This window comes from Coregonus lavaretus, assembly GCF_964263955.1.
Source record: "Coregonus lavaretus genome assembly, chromosome: 14".
NCBI lineage: Eukaryota > Metazoa > Chordata > Actinopteri > Salmoniformes > Salmonidae > Coregonus > Coregonus lavaretus.
Window position 1 is genome coordinate 28533750 of NC_140001.1, and position 21062 is coordinate 28554811.

The window sequence follows — 21062 nt, forward strand, 5'->3', positions numbered from 1 at the left end:
TGTTTAGTATACCTTTTTCTCCTCCTCCTTATATCTTGGTGTAACTGATATCTCTTCCTTCTGCCCAGGTGGAACAGCCCCAGCCCAGTGGGAGGACATCACAGGCACCACCAAGCTCATATATAGCAAAGACTGTGCCAACTTCACAACCAATGTGTCAGCACGGTAAGTATACAGCAGCAACTCACTCATTAGCATTCATGTTCATTAGACATTCAAGTTCACATTCAAGTTCACAATCCAGCTCTTTCTGTCACTGGAGAGCAGTCCAATGCAGCCGTTTTTTCTCGGTAACAATTAAGTACCTTACTGTGATTGTTTTCAATTAAAATGATCAAAAAGATACAAAAATAGCTTCTTAGCAAAGAGCAATTTCTCAAGCCAGAATTTAGCTAGGACTGTCTGGGAGTGGTCTAAGTGGGGAGGGGGAAACTGAAAACTAGCTGTTATTGGCAGAGAGGTTTGGAACTCTCTTTCTTATTGGTCTATTAACTAATTTACCGCCTGGTGATGTCACCAGGCAGCCCAAAACTCCATCCCACCAAAACAGGCTGAAATTTCAGGTGGCCTTTTCAAACAGCTCTTACACTAAAAGGGCATTTTCATAATTTTCACAATTTCACAGTAATATTCCAACCTCATAGTGTGGAAATATACACTCACATGCCAGTTTATTAGGTACATCCATCTAGTACCGGGTCAGACCCCCCTTTGCCTCCAGAACAGCCTGAATTCATCGGGGAATTCTACAAGGTGTCTGAAACCTTCCACAGAGATGTTGGTCCATGCTGACATGATGGCATCAGGCAGTTGCTGCAGATTAGATAGTGGTACACTCATGCTGCGAACAGCTCTTTCCATCTCATCCCAAAGATGCTCTATTGGGTTGAGGTCTGGGGTCTGCTCAGGCCACTCAAGTAAACTGAACTCGCTGTCATGTTCCAGGCAATGTTTTTCCACTCCTCAATTGTCCAGTGTTGGTGATCGCGTGCCCACTGGAGCCGCTTCTTCTTGTTTTTAGCTGATAGGAGTGGAACCCGGTGTGGTCGTCTGTTGCAATAGCCCATCCGTGACAAGGATCGACGAGTTGTGAGTTTCGAGATGCCGTTCTGCACACCACTGTTGTACTGCGCCGTTATTTGTCTGTTTGTGGCCCGCGTGTTAGCTTGCACGATTCTTACCATTCTCTGTTGACCTCTCTCATCAACTAGCTGTTTTCGCCCACAGGACTGCCGCTGACTGGATGTTTTTTTGTTTGTCGCACCATTCTCGGTAAACCCTAGACACTGTCGAGCATGTAAACCCCAAGAGAGCAGTCATTTCTGAGATACTGGATCTGGTGCGCCTGGCATCGACGATCATACCACGCTCAAAGTTGCTTAGGTCACATGTTTTGCCCATTCTAACGTTCAATCGAACAGTAACTGAATGCCTTAATGCCTGTCTGCCTGCTTTATATAGCAAGCCACGGCCACGTGACTCACTGACTATAGGAGCGACCCATTTTTGTGAACAGAGTGCTGTACCTAATAAACTGGCCGATGAGTGTATCTAAAACTGGAAAATCATGTTTTTGACTGCACTGGGCGTTTTAGGTATGCTGATCACCTGCATACAGTGAGGGAAAAAAGTATTTGATCCCCTGCTGATTTTGTACGTTTGCCCACTGACAAAGACATGATCAGTCTATAATTTTAATGGTAGGTTTATTTGAACAGTGAGAGACAGAATAACAACAAAAAAATCCAGAAAAACGCATGTCAAAAATGTTATAAATTGATTTCCGTTTTAATGAGGGAAATAAGTATTTGACCCCTCTGCAAAACATGACTTAGTACTTGGTGGCAAAACCCTTGTTGGCAATCACAGAGGTCAGACATTTCTTGTAGTTGGCCACCAGGTTTGTACACATCTCAGGAGGGATTTTGTCCCACTCCTCTTTGCAGATCTTCTCCAAGTCATTAAGGTTTCGAGGCTGACGTTTGGTAACTCGAACCTTCAGCTCCCTCCATAGATTATCTATGGGATTAAGGTCTGGAGACTGGCTAGGCCACTCCAGGACCTTAATGTGCTTCTTCTTGAGCCACTCCTTTGTTGCCTTGGCCGTGTGTTTTGGGTCATTGTCATGCTGGAATACCCATCCACGACCCATTTTCAATGCCCTGGCTGAGGGAAGGAGGTTCTCACCCAAGATTTGACGGTACATGGCCCCGTCCATCGTCCCTTTGATGCGGTGAAGTTGTCCTGTCCCCTTAGCAGAAAAACACCTCCAAAGCATAATGTTTCCACCTCCATGTTTGACGGTGGGGATGGTGTTCTTGGGGTCATAGGCAGCATTCCTACTCCTCCAAACACGGCGAGTTGAGTAGATGCCAAAGAGCTTGATTATGGTCTCATCTGACCACAACACTTTCACCCAGTTCTCCTCTGAATCATTCAGATGTTCATTGGCAAACTTCAGACGGCCCTGTATATGTGCTTTCTTGAGCAGGGGGACCTTGCGGGCGCTGCAGGATTTCAGTCCTTCACAGCGTAGTGTGTTACCAATTGTTTTCTTGGTGACTATGGTCCCAGCTGCCTTGAGATCATTGACAAGATCCTCCCGTGTAGTTCTGGGCTGATTCCTCACCGTTCTCATGATCATTGCAACTCCACGAGTTGAGAACTGGCATGGAGCCCCAGGCCGAGGGAGATTGACAGTTATTTTGTGTTTCTTCCATTTGCGAATAATCGCACCAACTGTTGTCACCTTCTCACCAAGCTGCTTGGCGATGGTCTTGTAGCCCATTCCAGCCTTGTGTAGGTCTACAATCTTGTCCCTGACATCCTTGGAGAGCTCTTTGGTCTTGGCCATGGTGGAGAGTTTGGAATCTGATTGATTGATTGCTTCTGTGGACAGGTGTCTTTTATACAGGTAACAAGCAGAGATTAGGAGTACTCCCTTTAAGAGTGTGCTCCTAATCTCAGCTCGTTACCTGTATAAAAGACACCTGGGAGCCAGAAATCTTTCTGATTGAGAGGGGGTCAAATACTTATTTCCCTCATTAAAATGCTAATCAATTTATAACATTTTTGACATGCGTTTTTCTGGATTTTTTTGTTGTTATTCTGTCTCTTACTGTTCAAATAAACCTACCATTAAAATTATAGACTGATCATTTCTTTGTCAGTGGGCAAACGTACAAAATCAGCAGGATCTAGTCATGAGTAACTTAAGGGTTACCATATATCCTACACACTGGTGTCTCTTCTCAGGTTCTGGCTGGCTGACTGTCCCCGGACAGCCGAGGCCGTGTCTTTCGCCAACCTCCTGTACCGGGAGCTCTCAGCCGTGCCCTACATGGCCAAGTTTGTGGTGTTTGCCAAGATGAACGAGATCCGTGAGGGCCGCCTGCGCTGCTACTGCATGACTGATGACAAGATGGACAAAACCCTGGAGCAGCACGAGAACTTCAGCGAGGTGGCCCGCAGTCGCGATATCGAGGTCAGTGCAGGGGGTTATATCGATGGTTATCATGATGATGTCATTGTTTAGAAGCTTCATCTGAAGAGGCACTGTGAAGTGACTGGAGAGGGTGGATCAGGCTGCCCCCTTTATAGTTCCTCATATGGAGGGAGCCACCGGCTGTGTCCGAATACCTATACTTGCGTCCTAAATAGTAGGCTGTTTGAGTATGCAAAAGAATAATGTTTAATATTATGCGACATTTCAAAAATACAGTATACTTTAAGTGGCAGGATGTTATACTCATTTTGTCTCTTCATCTAGTAGAATCAGATGCACTCTTTTCCACAATGCATTGGAAGAGGTGGGCTGCAAGTGATAGGCCCTAGTTCTCTTCAAGTAGCCAAACAACAAAACTAGGCTACTTAATTGGGAAGATGCCAAATACCAAAGCTTCTGCAGTGGTGTTCAAATGTAGGCTAAGTCGTTTTTGCTCTCCTTTTAATGATAACAAGTATTGCATCGTTGGCTAAATCTTTGAAAACAGATTGATTTATGTTTACATTCCCAAAGTTTTCTGCTTTCTCATAAAAAATTGTTTATTGTTCTCTTGGCCTTTATCAGAGCTTTTAAAGGTGCTACACATAGGATATATATATATATATATATATATATATATATATATAATGCTTTTGCATTGAAAATTCAGAAAATGTCCATAATATATCTGCAGTAATAGTGGAAAGAAGAAGTTTTACACTATTCGCCTATTGTCAAAATGGGAAACCTGTTTTGACTTTGTGGCTGTGTTATCTAGAAGAAATCGGGCCAATCGCTGTAATTTCCTGGTTGCTAAAATTGGACACTGTTCGCTCAATTTCGGTTTATGTGAGAAAACAAGCACTGAATAGTGTAGGGAATCATTGTACCATTTAAATCACTGTGAAATATATTTTCAATAACAACAAATATCGTTTTAACAGCTGTTTGAAGCTGGTGGACCAAAACCGAAAATAAAAAGCTCAAGCCCGAGTCTCCGCCATCTTACGGGGAAATGGCTTGCGGGGGAGGGGGAGATTTGTTTTGAATGCAGCCTAGTGCTGTTGCAATTCACCTAGCTTCCACAAAGGGGAGACATTCTGAGAAATTATAGGTGTATCGACTTTAAACTAAATACTAAACCATCTTTTGATTTCTGAATGTGTCGGTACCATGGACTCGAGATGTGGTTGAGTTATTGATGTCATGTTAATCAGGCCTTTTGATTTGTACATATGGAGTATTTTAGTTTTGTTGTCTAGGCTACCTATTTAATATATGGATCAAGCCTTAGCAGTCATTCTGATCTCGTTTAGTTCATTATGTTGCTGTCCAGCGGTTCTGAATTTGCGATGCACCCGACTGTCCACGTTTTTCTGTGCAATAGCCTTTTGATTTGAACTTCTGAAAAGTGTTTGAATGTGTGCAAGGCTATTTGATTGAATTTGTATATGTTACAGCACTTTGGTTTCACTAATAATACATATGTTGAAATGGAACCAAATTATCTGTTTCTGTCTTCAGTCCTTTTTAAATAGGATAGATGGGCGATATGGTCTACAACGGTATAGGTGGAATGTGATAGTCTGCCTATAACCAGCCTGAGTAGGCCTATAACTCCATTCCTATTCTATTCTATTTAGAGAAGTTAGTCGAATTGGAAATGAGCTATTATCAGGCTGGTTAATGCGATGCATGTCTATTGAATTTGGAAAAATCCACCCGCACTCAGCCCCACCCCACCTACTCAGCCAGTCAGGAGCTTCTACTGCGTTGCAGCCGTGGCAAACTGCATACTTTTTACTAAACGGTACGTGCAAAATAGTATGCGACAATGAGTGCATTGTATACAGTTTAAGTATGTAGTACACTAGTATGGGTATTCGGACACGGCCACTGTGTCTAACGTTAGTATCCTCCCCCTCAGGTGATGGAAGGAATGCCACTGCACCTGGAGTGTTCTGGGAACCTGGTCCCAGTGAGGAAGGCTACCCAGCAGCCTCGCTGTTTCAGCTTCCAGGCCTTCAGAGACAACAGACTCCCCGTCTCTGTCAAGGTGTTTAATTCTCCCTCTCTCTGTCTTCCTTCCTATCTCCATTACTCCCTCCATCTCTGGGTCTCCCTCTCACACTGAAAATGTCTCTTGTCTGTTTCTCTTGGTTCTCTTCTCCAAGGTGAGAGACAGTAGTAAAGATCACTCCGGATTCCTGTCCTTCATGCGCAAGTCTACCAAGTACGAAGACAGCCAACATGTGCTGTGCAACCTCAATATTACCATGCCCCTGTGTCTCAAGGTAGGCCTAAAAAAATAGTTTACGTTTTTGGGATGCTTTGAAAAGCACTGCACTTTCATTTTATAATACACACATGCATATTTAATTTTGTGAACTTGTGAGATCTGAGGCAAATTATATATTCCAGAGGCTTTTGCTTATGTTTGCTTGGCAGGCTGCTGGGAGTGAAGACCGGAGGCGAACTCTGACCCCATTAGCCCTGCGAGAGAGATACAGCACCCTGAATGAGCCTGCCATGGGTAAAGGTGCCTGCCATCCCATCCCGAAAATACCCCATACAAACCGCCATTGTCTTCCGACAGGTGGCGACATTCCTACACAACGCTCGTCCCTCAATCAGTGCAGACGAGTTAGTCGAGCTACCCGACATAAGACAATGACATACCCCACACCAACACGTTCACATTCCATGTGCCCCTTCATGCAGTAATTATCACAACTGTACATTAACTTCCCATGTTAAAGTATCAGTTGTGGTCTGGTTTCTGCAGCATCAATGAGTGCCATGGAAAAGACAGAGTTGAAGATGGCTTTAATAGCTGAACAGTTGGGACTGAGCTGGGCTGGTGAGTGAGTGGAATGAATGTCTGTGTCTCGTGCCTGTGTTTGGTGCTTGTGTCGGCGTCTGAGTCTGTGTATCAGTTTTAATGGCTTGCGGCTGCTTTTCCCTTCCTCCCTGCCTCTGTCTCTCCACCTTTGTCTCTCCAGAGCTGGCGAGGGAGCTACAGTTCAGTGTAGATGACATTAATAAGATCCGTGTGGAGAATCCTAACTCCCTATTGGAGCAGAGTTCTGCCCTGCTCAGCCTATGGGCCACCTGCGAGGGCAAGAGAGCCAAGAGTAAGTACCTGAGATCCCATAACGGTCAGTGGATCTTTCCTGTGCATCCTCTTATCCTATATTAATCATCTCCACTCACCCACCGTACTGTCTTGCACTGGCTCTTGGATTTGCACGTGAGACTTGTCCACTCTATGCAGTACCTTATATTAACATTGTGTTAACTCTGTTGTTTTCTGGGACAGACCTGGGTCTGTCAGGGTACTGGTAAACAATGTCATTATTCTCCTCATAATATCTTCCACTTCCTTGTCTGTTATTTAACGGTCCATTTCCCATTGTCCTGCCTCTCGTCTCCGTCTTCTCTCTCTCTATCCCTCTATCCTCCCCCTTTCTCTGTCTCTCTTTCTCTCTTGTGGCTCCTATGTACAGTGGAGCGTTTGTACACAGCTCTGAAAAGCATTGACCGGATGGACATAGTGAACATGCTGGAGGGCCAGGGGCCACAGCCTGCAGGGAGGCAGGCCCGGGAGCCAAGCAGACGCAGACACAACGAGAGTGACCACCTCTCCCCCAGCCTGAGCAATGGTAAGGCTTCTCCCCATCCCCACGCATTCCTCTACCACCCCCAACTCCCATAGCCTACCAGTTCTTCTCTCTCTCTCTCTCTCTCTCTCTCTCTCTCTCTCTCTCTCTCTCTCTCTCTCTCTCTCTCTCTCTCTCTCTCTCTCTCTCTCTCTCTCTCTCTCTCTCTCTCTCTCTCTATCTCTATCTCTCTTCCTCCTCCTCCTCCTCCTCCTCCTCCTCCTCTCTGCTGCCCCCATCACCCTCTTGCCCCAATCCTCAGTCAAGGGCTGTTCTATATGCTACTGCCATAAACTTAAGATTTCTACAGATGTGTAACGCAGCAACCTGGACCAGGACTCAAGACACTCCGACAACAACTGCCTCTGTGGTGCCACTCTAAAGCCTGACTCAGATACATTCCCTTGTTTGTGGTTGAATACTATGAATCAATGACCTATAGTGCCTTCAATCAGCATTACAACCTTGTCTAATAGTGCCAGCTAGATTTTAGGATTCTCTCTCCACTGAAATGGCCCATGAAACATTTAGCTGGTGGGAGAAACTATGCAACTACTGGTATATGGATTTAAGCAATATGAACAGAGCCTTCCAAAAAGAGTATAGATTGAAATAGAGATAATTATTTGACATACACTACATGGCCAAAAGTATGTGGACAGCTGCTCGTCAAACATCTCATTCCAAAATCATGGGCATTAATATGGAGTTCTATCCCCCCTTTGCTGCTATAACAGCCTCCACTCTTCTGGGAAGGCTTTCCACTAGATGTTGGAACATTACAGCGGCGACTTGCTTCCATTCAGCCACAAGAGCATTAGTGAGGTCGGGCACTGATGTTGGACAATTAGGCCTGGCTCGCAGTCGTAGTTCCAATTCATCCCAAAGGTGTTCGATGGAGTTGAGGTAAGGGCTCTGTGCAGGCCAGTCAAGTTCTTCCACACCGATCTCAACAAACTATTTCTGTATGGACCTCGCTTTGTGCACGGGGGCATTGTCATGCTGAAACAGGAAAGGGCCTTTCCCAAACTGTTGCCACAAAGTTGGATGCACAGAATCGTCTAGAATGTCATTGTATGCTGTAGCGTTAAGATTTCCCTTCACTGGAACTAAGGGGCCTAGCCCGAACCATGAAAAATAGCCATTATTCCTCCTCCACCAAACTTTACAGTTGGCACTATGCATTCGGGCAGGTAGCGTTCTCCTGGCATCCACCAAACCCAGATTTGTCCGTTGGAATGCCAGATGGTGAAGCGTGATTCATCACTCCAGAGAACGCGTTTTCACTGCTCCAGAGTCCAATGGCGACAAGCTTTACACCACTCCAGCCGACGCTTGGCATTGTGCATGGTGATCTTAGGCTTGTGTGCAGCTGCTCGGCCATGGAAACCCATTTCATGAAGCTCCCGACGCACAGTTCTTGTGCTGACGTTGTTTCCAGAGGAAGTTTGGAACTCGGTAGTGAGTGTTGCAACCGAGGACAGACGCCTTTTACGCGCTACGCACTTCAGCACTCGGCGGTCCCGTTCTGTGAGCTTGTGTGGCCTACCACTTCGCGGCTGAGCCGTTGTTGCTCCTAGATGTTTCCACTTCACAATAACAGCACTTACAGTTGACCAGGGCAGCTTTAGCAGGGCAGAAATTTTACGAACTGACTTGTTGGAATAGTGGCATCGTTTCACGGTGCCACGTTGAAAGTCACTGAGCTCTTCACTAAGGCCATTCTACTGCCAATGTTTGTCTATGGAGATTGCATTGCTGTGTGCTCGATTTTATACTCCTGTCAGCAACGGGTGTGGCTGAAATAGCCAAAGCCACTAATTTGAAAGGGTGTCCACATACTTTTGTATATATAGTGTATTTAAAGATCAATTGGAACCTCAAGAAACATCTGTTTTCATGTGTGTTTGATGAAGTCGTTAGCAATAGGAGAGTTGATGATTTAAAAAGAAATGAAATGCTGTGTTAGTCAGCTGTGTATGGTGTGTTGGGTGAGATTCTGTTCATGCCAAATGTATATTTTGTTAGATCTGTATTCAGTGTCTAAGTTACTACTGTGTCGTATCTGTGTATTTGACAGGTTTATGTTTTACTTCCTTTAAAGTAGGATTTTGGTTATGAGTTCATTATGATCATCTTCATCCAACATGATTTAAATCACAATCTGCCTACATAGGCCATATGTGAGATACAGTGCAGGATAACCTGCACTGGACTGACCATCACTGGAGTGCTATGACCTCTCTTCTGTGTGTCTGTAAAAAACAATCATTTCCATACATGAATTCAGTCTGTAGTCTTTCCTTCAAGCATACTGCAGTTGGCTTTGCTTCCAGTGGTCACTTCTCAAACTTTGACTATTTTTACTCATGGTTTATTATTTTACACATGCATGATATACATCAGATTGACTCCAGTTTCACCACTTGACTGGTGTAAAAAACCCTGCACTGGACTGACCATCACTGGAGTGCTCTGACCTCTCTTCTGGGTCTGCTCTGTGCCCCACTGTCTCATGTGTCATGACAGCAAGTGCCAGGTCCCCTCAGTGCAAACTGGAGCAATAACTGGTGATGTAACTCATGCATAGATATGACCATGACGGACAAAGGGACAAACGGGAGATGCTCAGTCAGATCACAGCTGCAGTGAATCTGATATCTGACACCTGTCCAGTCTGCATCCCAAAGCTCTTTCCTCTGACGCTGTCTGTGTAACAAGGTGGTTACACTCTCACAGGACAATACCAACCTGACCTCTAGACATGGTATTGTGTGTGTTTATGTTTATTACAGCAATGATTTTCAAGAGGTCTATGATTTATCTATTGGAGTTATGAATGATAGTATGACTGATATTTTGAACAAGTTTGTTCCTGACTTTTCAGAGGATATAGAATGTAGGTAGGGCCGTATATGACATCAGGGGATGGTACAGAATGAGGATTCGCTCTCTGACTAAATGTCAGTCTGGAAGATGATTACTCCCTTGGTCCCCTAATTAACCTTCACAATCAAATTATTTCAAATTACAATAGATTCTGAAGTGGGAATCCAAGCCTGGAGACCGCAATTAGATTGCACATTCTATTTTTAACCCAGGCAGGATGCATGCAATACTGTCAGGAAGAGTGTCTATAGGAAACAAAAGTTTTTTTCTTTTACCATTTAGAGTAGAAATTATGGAAATCTCCATTCTTTTTACTTTACCTTTCAGTCGATCTGTTCCTGTCTTTTCCTTATTTTCATCACATTGGGCCCTTAGTGATTTTGACATGCAACTCTCTTTCTTAACTCTAGTGGTTTGAGTGGTTTGAGTCTGAGACGCATGATTTGCAACTCAGTAAAAACAATGAGTTCAGTTTAGTAATACCAGAGAGGCTCGGAGGCCTGAACTGAATCCAGCTAGGCTTATATAAGGGAAATGTTACACTCTCTGCCTGTGTGTGCATGGGGCCGTAGGAGTCTCTTCAGACCAGGGGTCATTCCATTCGGTGCACTGTGTGTCCCTCTGGGAACCCCGGAACTTGTTCCTTTTGACTATCTGTCACCTCTCTCTTTGTGTTTCTCTGGACATCTGCAGCCTGGCCGCCCTACTCTTCCTCCTTCTCACTCCTCCTCTCCGACCTCTGAACTCATGCCCTCCGACCTCATGTTGACCTCTGGCCCTTATCTTTATTTTGATGACCAGTTGTGCCTATTTTTTTTATAACTCTTTATTTTAGTACTCTTGAAAATTCCACCTTTTTAACCGTCTGCTCCGTGACCAATCCCCCTCACACACCCCCGGGAGTGGGGAGGTGTCCCTTGTTCCATCACTCTCTCTCTGTCATCTCTCTCTCTTTTTTCGTCCTCTCCCCGTCTCTGTCGATCTCTCTTTTGCTCTGCGCATGTCTTTCTTTCTCTCTCTCTTTCTGTCCTCTTCCCCCATATCCTCCCTCTCTGTGTTTCCCTCCCTGCCCTCCTGCCTGTCTGCATGTGCATGAGGCCCACTCTCGTCCTCCAGCTCCTAAATGCTTGCATGGATGTATTGGAATGAGTGGCCTATTTCTTAAACATTTTTAGTCATTTAGCAGACGCTCTTATCCAGAGCGACTTACAGTTAGTGAGTGCATACATTTTCATACTGGCCCCCCGTGGGAATCGAACCCACAACCCTGGCGTTGCAAACGCCATGCTCTACCAACTGAGCTACAGGGCCTATGGGAGATGTAGTCTGGGAGCTGTTTATGCCTCTGCACCTTGTAGCTGCTTTACTATCAGACTGATATTGCATGGCATGCATGCTGGGGAATGACCTGACTGTTTAGTCTGCCTGTTTAGATCCTCTACAGTATATTATTCTCTGTGGGGGGTAAAAAGGTCCTGAACCCTTTTTAACTGTGTATTTTGACTGCTCTGTTCATGTATGAATGTTGTGACATGTTGTTGATCAGTTGTTTGTGTGTATGTGTGTGTTTGTCCTGTGTCTTTGAGTCACTCCAGAATTAGGGGATGTAGTATCTATGCCCTTTCTCTGTCACACACCTCATATTTGCAGGGAGTGTGTTCATGTGACCGTTCCATTCAGTCTCTCTGTTCCATATGTGTTGGTGTGTGAGTGTGTATGTGTGTGTGTGTGTGTTTTCTGCGTGTGTATGTGTGTGTGTGTGTGTGTGTGTGTGTATTTGTGTGTATACATGTCTGTGTTTTATATTGTTGTCTTTTATGAGTGTCTTCAGTGTCTTCATGTGAGTATTTCACTGTGTGTGCCTTTTTCCAGTCAGTGTGTGATTGTGTCTCTCTCTCTGTGTATGTGAGCTTCAGCCAGTTTGTTCATGTTTACAGTGTGTCTTTTTACCAGGAGGGTCAGACCACCATGTTCATTCCCCACGAACACCCTCCCTCATCCCCTCCTCCCTCTGTCTGTCACCGCCCCACCTCACCATCCAACTAACCATGGGAGTGACACCACCCACAGACACACACACATAGAGAGAGAGAAGGACTGGCAACAAGACTGGATGGCAGAATCACACAGATTTTAGATGGTCTTTCAGATTGTCTTTTAGATTGTCAGACACAAACAGACAATCTAAAACCATGTACAGTAGAAACATAATGATCACCAGGAGACACTATTTTCAGCTACCATAAGTGTTCAGGTTATTCATACAAAACCTTAAAAGGTGGTATTCCAAACAAATACCATGATATTTATGTGACATGAATCATCCTCACCCTACTGGCTAAAGAGTAATGTATACACATTTGAGGAAAGCTTATCAGCTGGAAGTCTTAAACCTTGTGTTAAGAGGATTTTATCTACATGGGTTATGCATATTGAAGGATGCTTGTTAAGTGAAGGATGCATATTGAAGGATGCTTGTTATGAAGGATGCATATTGAAGGATGCATATTGAAGGATACTTGTTATGTGAAGGATACTTGTTATGTAAATGATGCATTTTGAAGGGTACTTGTTAAGTGAAGGATGCATAGTGAAGGGTACTTGTTATGTCAATGATGCATATTGAAGGGTGCTTGTTAAGTGAAGGATGCCTGTTATTGTGCACCACTAATATTTTAGTCATTTAGCAGACGCTCTTATCCAAAGCAACTAGGGTTAAGTGCCTTGCTCAAGGGCACATCAACAGATTTTTCACCTAGTCGTCTTGGGGATTCGAACCAGCGACCTTTCGGTTACTGGCCCAAAGCTCTTAACTGCTAGGCTAGCTGCCGCCCTAATGTAAATGTGTTTAACTTTTGACCCACATACACACAGTCCTCTGGCCTTCTGAGTGGGATGTCAGAGAGGTTATGCTGTCTTTTAAGGCTGAGAGAGATGAGGAGGCCAGCTGGTGTCACTAATACCCACTGCACATTTAGCATAACAGTGCCAACAATGACTAATGTTGCATTTCTCTCTCTCGTGTATACACACACACACATAGTGTTCTTTCGCTCGCTCGCACACATACACGCATACGCAGTCACGCACACACAGAAACACACGTACGTATACAAAAATATACACTTCACCCCTCCATCCTACACTCCCTCCTCATCCCTCCTGTCTTTTCTACCTCTTGCTAAATCTAATCTCTTCTCTCGGTTCATGCCAATATATAATCAATTATATTTCTACCATTTTATAGCCTACATATCCATTCTTCACTGGGTTTATTTGTCTGATTCAAAATATTGTATCTTTATGTTACTCATGATCATATCTATTCATTAGTATACATTCTTCGTAATGTATTAGCAGAGAAGTACAGTAGCTACTGTTGCACAATAGTTTTTATTTATATATATTTTGTTTTTTTATGGTATCTATAGCCATCCCCAGTTAGTTCCACTGAACAAAAGGACAACTTTTCCTCAATTGCAGTCACCCTGTTTCTATTTACACCTGATGGTTGTTTAACAAAAGAGATCATAGGAGGTTCAACTAGTCAAAAGGTTGCTTTGCTCTTCTTGACCTTGAATTTGACATTTTATTTACTTGGCTATCTCTCTCAGGTCATTTCTCATACAGTAGCTATTAAGTTCACTGATACTGAAATGTGAGTTGGTGTGGAAGAGAGCAGACTCAGAAAGCAGCTTTGGCACCGTACACTTGTTCAGATGCTGTCTGTTGTGCTGTCTGTATCTGGGTCTGTTCTATGCTCTTTCCAGTCAACATGATGGTTGCATGTACACCTGCAGGATCCCCATGCAAATAGCCAGAGACAGTTTCCTAGTGGATAGTTTCAATATCAAAAGAGAACTTACCATGCTTACTGTACCACACCATTGCATGTTTAAAAGTCAAAGCTCTTCATGCTACCAGGCAAGAAATGTATTTTTTCCAAATAGAGGTGTTGTTGGAGTGACTTGAGTCAAAGGTTCATGGGTCATACGTAGCAAATTCTCAAAGTTAGATTCTCTGTTGATATAAAAATGAGTTTTGGGGCAGCTATGCTTGCAGTGAGCTATAAGAAATTAAACTGTATAAAATATGTGTTTGTATGTGTGGTGTGACTGTGTCTTTGTGTGTGTATTGTGTATGTGTATGTGGTTGTGTTATTTGTTTTCTAAGGTTTGTAATGTAATGTCTGTTGTGGATGGGTGAGAGTGTGTGTGAGTGTGTTGAATAACGAGATTGCCTGCATGCATGCTGTTCAGCCTGACTAGAATATTTAACTTGCCTGGTTTTGTGGGTGTGTGTATGGGAGAGGTTGTGTGTGTGTGTGTGGGTAAGCCTGTGTGTTTATCGACATGTGTATGGCATGTGTATGTATGTGTGTGTAAGTGTGTGTCCCAGGCGGACAGGTGTGTGTCCCAGCCCCAGGTTGGTTCGGGGCAGAGGCAGTAACTCCTGTCCCTCTACCTGCAGGTAGCAGACAGCGGAGCAGCACCAGTCACCAGCAGACCTCTCTCTGTTTGTCTCTGGCTCTGGCTGTGTGTCTGCTGCTGCCTCCGCTGCTGCTCTCACTGTCAGTGCTGGCTGATCTGGCTTGTCAACCCCCCCCCCCCCCCGGAGCCCCCCTTGCTCCCTCGCCCTTAGCTCCTTGCACCTCTTCTTCAGCTCCCACTGTCTGGCCCCTTCCTCTCCCCCCTTTCCCCCTGGGCTCCCCCTCTGCCACCTCCCCATGGCTGCCCTGCTTCTGGGCAGGGGCACATCCCTCCCCCTGGGGTCCCTCCCAGGACTGGTGGGGCAAGGTGGGGGGCGAGGCGAAACAAGGCGGGGGGCCTGTGTCAGTGTGCCTCTCTGTGTGTCGCTCCAGGTTACGGGCTAATGCAGGAGGAGCTGCTCTCCCCTCCCTCCATGCAGTACAGCCTGCCCTCCCCGCTCGGCAATGAGCCCTACTGGCAGGAAGTCTCCAGTCTGGAGTGTGCTCCCATGGCCATCACAGAGGAGGACACACTCATGGAGATGTCCGATGTGCAGGTGTGGCCCTCGGGCAACATCCCCTCCCTAGTGGCCGTGGAGGACTCCTCACTGGAGTGCAGCAATGCTGATGACTCGGAGGGGCTGCTGGGGATGCCGTACGGGAGCCTGGGCCGGCCAGGCAGCGGGGCTAGCGGAGGGGGGCTGAGTGGCTCCATGGAGCTGGTGGAAGACAACTCAGAGATGGGGGCTGTTGACTCGTTCAGCACAGCCACCCCTGCCACCCCTGCCTCGTTCAGCACAGCCACCCCTGCCACCCCTTCTTCGTTCGGAGGCACCATCGCCGCCACGTTATACAACGTTAATGGGCTGGACAAGGGTCAAGGGTCAAAGGTCGTGAAGTCAGAGGCAGCAGCGGTCAGAGGCAACATGGCGGGTGGAGATGGAGCTGGAGTTGAAGGAGGAGGAGGAGGGACAGGCTCAGAGGAAGGGCTTTCTCTTGTTGCAGGACAACAGCAGCGAGTGTACACCCGGCTGAGCAAGTCACCCAGTCTGAGCCGCGTGGCAGATCGTAATGGAGACAGGTGAGTGTCCTCAGACCTCAGTCAGTCTGCAGCTCAGCTGGACACAGCACTGGCCAGACAGGGGGTAGTCCAGACACTCACCTCTGAGACAACTGAGCCTTAGGACACTTCAATGTTGCCGTGTTTCCTAACCTAATAATACAATATTTACTTTTAGTAACAGAATGTCTATGAAGAACTATTAGTCAGCTTTTGTTTGACACACATTTGACACACATTGGCCTCTCTCTCCTCCTTTCACTCCTTTGTCGCTTCTCCTCTCACTTGTCCTCTCTCTCCACCTCTCTTCATCTCTCTCCTCCTTTCTCCTATTCTCACTCATCCTCTGCCTCCTTAGGTCCAGTGGTGGCAGCAGTGGTAGTAGAGGCAGTGGTGGAGGTGGTGGAGGCTCTTTCCTGTCCTACCTGCAGGAGCAGTCAGGTCCAGGTTGGCAACCTGTCACGGACCACACTCAGGCCTGGTTGGGCTCACAGACAGCCAAACCCAGGCAGGCCATGGACTCAATGATGTCATCAGTGCGCGCTGCCATGGACGTGGACCCCAGTCAGTCCCGCGTGTCCCAGGAGGCCTTGCTTCAGCCGGTGCGGGACATGGGGCACTCTGAGCTCCTGCGTGGGCATTTCAGGGGCACCCAGCCGTTTGAGAAGGGCCTGGGGTTCCCTCACAGGGTGCCAGAGCTGCAGACCTGGGACGACGTATGCCTGAGGCGGCAGGTGAGTGGGAAACCCATCTTATTATTGGGGTGGCAGGTAGCCTAGCGGTTAAGAGCGTTGGGCCAATAACCGAAAGTTCACTGGTTGAAATCCCCAAGCCGACTAGGTGAAAAATCTGTAGATGTGCTCCTGTAAGTCGCTTTGGATAAGAGTGTCTCCTAAAATGTAAATTCTGTACAGTAGGACTTGTATGACTACAGTCCAAACCCAGTGACAGAAGGCTATAACTGAATTATATTATATATACTGTAATCCCTCTCTCCTCTCATGCCCACACACATTCAAACAGAAGGCCCAAGAAGGGCACAAACTGCCTGTCAAGCCAAATATAGCAGCCCCTGTCACCGGATCCCCAATCCCAGCCCATCACACGTGTCATCTAGCATTCTGGCACTGCACCAGAGCACTCTAAAGGACAGCTCAACTTTGCTACGCAGTGAGAGGGCAAAAGGGGCTATTTCAGTCTCTGTGGGCTATCCCTGGTAGGAAGTTATATTGGGACTCCCAGGTTATATTGGGACTGCCAGTGTGTTGGTACAGTAAGAACAGACTACAATGTTGCCCATACAGAATAAGTGGCAGGAAATGGTCTTGCTGCAGACTATCTGCATCTTACTGTACTGGGTAAGTAAAATAGATCCCAAACCATTACAGAATAATTATGTGTGGTGGTGGAACATACACCTACATGCCATTGGAATAATAATGTAAGTGTGAAAGTATGGTTGTGTGTACCAGAGGGAGTACAGTATGAGTACCTGAGGGAGTATAGTATGAGTACCTGAGGGAGTATAGTATGAGTACCTAAGGGAGTTCTGTTGGTCAGGGTGCAAGTCTGTTATTCTCACTCTCAGCCTCTCAGCCTTACAGAGCAGAGCACCTCTCTGGAGCAGCCAGAGGTATTTAAAGAGTGCAGATCACATGGCTGGAAGATAGAGAGGGAGCAGGGGGTTGTTTTTGGAAGTGCAGAAGGGAGAGAGCGAGCGAACGAAAGAGAGAGAGAGAGGGAGAGGAAATTTAAGCCTCCCAAAGTTGCAGCCACCTGGATCTGATGGCATGGGTCAGCCATTCCTACTGACCATCTGACAGACGGAGAGAGAGAGGGAGACGGAGCCAGAGAAAGAAGGAACAGGGTCTGGTGGAGTAGAGCTTGCTGAAGAAGGGACACAAACGGAGGGAGAGAAAGAAGGACAAGACGCCAGCCCTGTTGAGAGGAGAGAAGGCCTGAGGGTGCAGCTGTTGCCCCAGACTAACGGAGAGAAGTGTCGTGGATAGTTGGCGAGAGTCTGCACAGACGTGTGTGTGTTAGTGTGTGTGTTAGTGTGTGCGTGGGTAGGCGTGTGGGTGGGTGTGTGAGAGTGGGTGTGTAGAGCGCTCCACTGGGTTGCTGGGTTGCTTTGAGAGTTTGCAGAGGTAGAAGCTTGGAGGGGCTGTGAGTGATGTGGGCCCTGGTGACTGAGCTGCTCTTCAGCTTTGTGCTGCTGGCCTTCCTGGTGATCAGCGGTCAGAATGTGATGCATATAGCCAGCGGCTCCCTGCGCTCTGTGCTCACCTATGTGCACGCTGCGCTGGACCGCGAGCTGGGCGAGGCCGAGGGCATGGCCGACGAGGAGGAGAACGTCACCACCCACGTGGTCCGCCGCAGGGTCATCCTCAAGGTACCCAACAGAGAGGGGAGGGGGAGGAGGATGAGAGAGACAATTGACTGGCAATGGAACAAAATAATGAAGGGGAGTGTAACAGTGTGGTGGAAAGCAAATGGTTGTAGTGTGTGTGTGTGCGTGTGCGCGTGCGCATGTGCGTGTGTGTGTGTGTTTGTAAAGCTCAGAGGTGATTTAATGTCTGGCTGTGACAGGGGGAAATGTTCGTCAGGGTTGAGGCGAGTGGAGAGGGTGGAGAGATACCTCTTTCTGCTTGTTTACCGCATTAACTTCTGACAATGCAATTTATCCGTAATGGGATCAGTAAGGAAATATTATGTTAATAAAACAGTCGTTAATTTATATTGTAGAATTTAAACTCATACATACAGTATGCTTACTTGTCCTTAGATTATGAATATACAGGATACATGATAGAACTACTTTGCAACAACAACTTTAGTTTTAAAGTATTTTCAAACAACTCTCTGGATCATATTGTTCATACAGTATTTGGCCATGTGAGATAGAATAGTAACAGAGGGAGGTAAGGGCAAAACTAAAGATGTTCAAACAAACCATAGCCCTACAGTTGAGACCCATTTAGGCTGTAGATATACTGTACAGGCCTTATACGTGCTGTTGAGCTGTGAATGGCTCAACCTGTGTGGTGTTTAAACCTATGAGCTCAGTCTCTAAACTCACTGTAATAAGGTCTATAGTCCTCTACCATCCTTATGGTCCTATTCTCCCCCCTCCCTCCAGCCCTCTTCTGGTCTCAACACCTTTAATAACTCTAAAAACTCCATCCTCTATGGATTGTGGGGGATAGGGCAGGCTTTTCCTACAGCCATGTAGCTAGCTGTGTTCACTGGTTTAACTGCGGGACCTTTTGATCTTATAAATAGCTGTACTGGCGTCTCCCATGTTATTAGGAGTAATAGCTGTATTATCATGAACCTCATCAACTGTGAGTGTATTAGTGCTAACACCACAGCAGTGCCATTAGTGATCCCCAGACCATTTACTATCTCCATGTATCTCTGTCTTTCCTCCCTCCCTTTCTCTCTCTCTCTCTCTGTAGGCTGCTCTCTGGTTGGGGGGTTGGGGTTAAATGATGAGACTCTCTCTGGGGGGCTATTTTAAAGTGCTCTAGATTCCAGCACCCTTTTCGTTCTGCTTGCTGACTCCTGGTTTTCCCAATTCATACTTGGTACATACAACTCATGTGTGACATTAATGTCTGTAGAAAAGTTGTTGGCCAATCAAGTATTTGGATCCAATCTTTCCGGTAGTATTGACTGGTCCCTTTGTAATGTTAATGTTGAGTATGTGGGTTTGGTCAGACTCCTTACTGTATAAGTGTGTGCTGTTGATTCATTTTCCATTATAAACTGGGTGGTTCGAGCCCTGAATGCTGATTGGCTGACAGCCGTGGTATATCACGGGTATGACAAAACATTAATTTTTACTGCTCTAATTATGTTGGTAACCTGTTTATAATAGCAATAAGGCACTTCAGGTGTTTGTGGTACAGTGGGGAAAAAAAGTATTTAGTCAGCCACCAATTGTGCAAGTTCTCCCACTTAAAAAGATGAGAGAGGCCTGTAATTTTCATCATAGGTACACGTCAACTATGACAGACAAATTGAGGAAAAATAATCCAGAAAATCACATTGTAGGATTTTTTATGAATTTATTTGCAAATTATGGTGGAAAGTAAGTGTCACGATCGTTTACGAACGAGAAGGACCAAGGCGCAGCGTGATAAGCATACATGTTTATTTAACGAATAAACACCACGACAAAACAACAAACGAAACGTGAAGTCCAAGGTAGCATACACACAACATACCTTACACGGAACAAGATCCCACAACTAACAGGTGCCAAAAGGCTGCCTAAGTATGGTCCCCAATCAGAGACAACGAGCAACAGCTGCCTCTGATTGGGAACCACACAGGCCAACATAGATCTACACATTCTTGATCTTAAACATAGAACATCGACATAGCAAACACAACACAGAAAATACACACCCTGACTCAACAAATACAAGTCCTCAGAGTCAGGGCGTGACAATAAGTATTTGGTCACCTACAAACAAGCAAGATTTCTGGCTCTCACAGACCTGTAACTTCTTCTTTAAGAGGCTCCTCTGTCCTCCACTCGTTACCTGTATTAATGGCACCTGTTTGAACTTGTTATCAGTATAAAAGACACCTGTCCACAACCTCAAACAGTCACACTCCAAACTCCACTATGGCCAAGACCAAAGAGCTGTCAAAGGACACCAGAAACAAAATTGTAGACCTGCACCAGGCTGGGAAGACTGAATCTGCAATAGGTAAGCAGCTTGGTTTGAAGAAATCAACTGTGGGAGCAATTATTAGGAAATGGAAGACATACAAGACCACTGATAATCTCCCTCGATCTGGGGCTCCACCCAAGATCTCACCCCGTGGGGTGAAAATGATCACAAGAACGGTGAGCAAAAATCCCAGAACCACACGGGGGGACCTAGTGAATGACCTGCAGAGAGCTGGGACCAAAGTAACAAAGCCTACCATCAGTAACACACTACGCCGCCAGGGACTCAAATCCTGCAGTGCCAGACGTGTCCCCCTGCTTAAGCCAGTACATGTCCAGGCCCGTCTGAAGTTTGCTAGAGTGCATTTGGATGATCCAGAAGAGGATTGGGAGAATGTCATATGGTCAGATGAAACCAAAATATAACTTTTTGGTAAAAACTCAACTCGTCGTGTTTGGAGGACAAAGAATGCTGAATTGCATCCAAAGAACACCATACCTACTGTGAAGCATGGGGGTGGAAACATCATGCTTTGGGGCTGTTTTTCTGCAAAGGGACCAGGACGACTGATCCGTGTAAAGGAAAGAATGAATGGGGCCATGTATCGTGAGATTTTGAGTGAAAACCTCCTTCCATCAGCAAGGGCATTGAAGATGAAACGTTGCTGGGTCTTTCAGCATGACAATGATCCCAAACACACCGCCCGGGCAACGAAGGAGTGGCTTCGTAAGAAGCATTTCAAGGTCCTGGAGTGGCCTAGCCAGTCTCCAGATCTCAACCCCATAGAAAATCTTTGGAGGGAGTTGAAAGTCTGTGT

General features: G+C 46.0%; 1 protein-coding gene across 1 annotated transcript in view; it reads left to right on the forward strand.

The window, feature by feature from the left end:
• Positions 1-21062, forward strand: part of LOC311141406 (ankyrin-1-like) — a 62754-nt gene that overhangs the window by 34258 nt on the left and 7434 nt on the right. The window contains exons 31-40 of the mRNA XM_084176723.1: positions 69-165; positions 3256-3484; positions 5412-5540; positions 5659-5778; positions 5933-6017; positions 6270-6344; positions 6487-6618; positions 6991-7146; positions 14894-15581; positions 15919-16294. Coding sequence (XP_084032849.1) covers positions 69-165; positions 3256-3484; positions 5412-5540; positions 5659-5778; positions 5933-6017; positions 6270-6344; positions 6487-6618; positions 6991-7146; positions 14894-15581; positions 15919-16294 — 2087 coding nt within the window. The remainder of the gene's footprint in view (positions 1-68; positions 166-3255; positions 3485-5411; positions 5541-5658; positions 5779-5932; positions 6018-6269; positions 6345-6486; positions 6619-6990; positions 7147-14893; positions 15582-15918; positions 16295-21062) is intronic.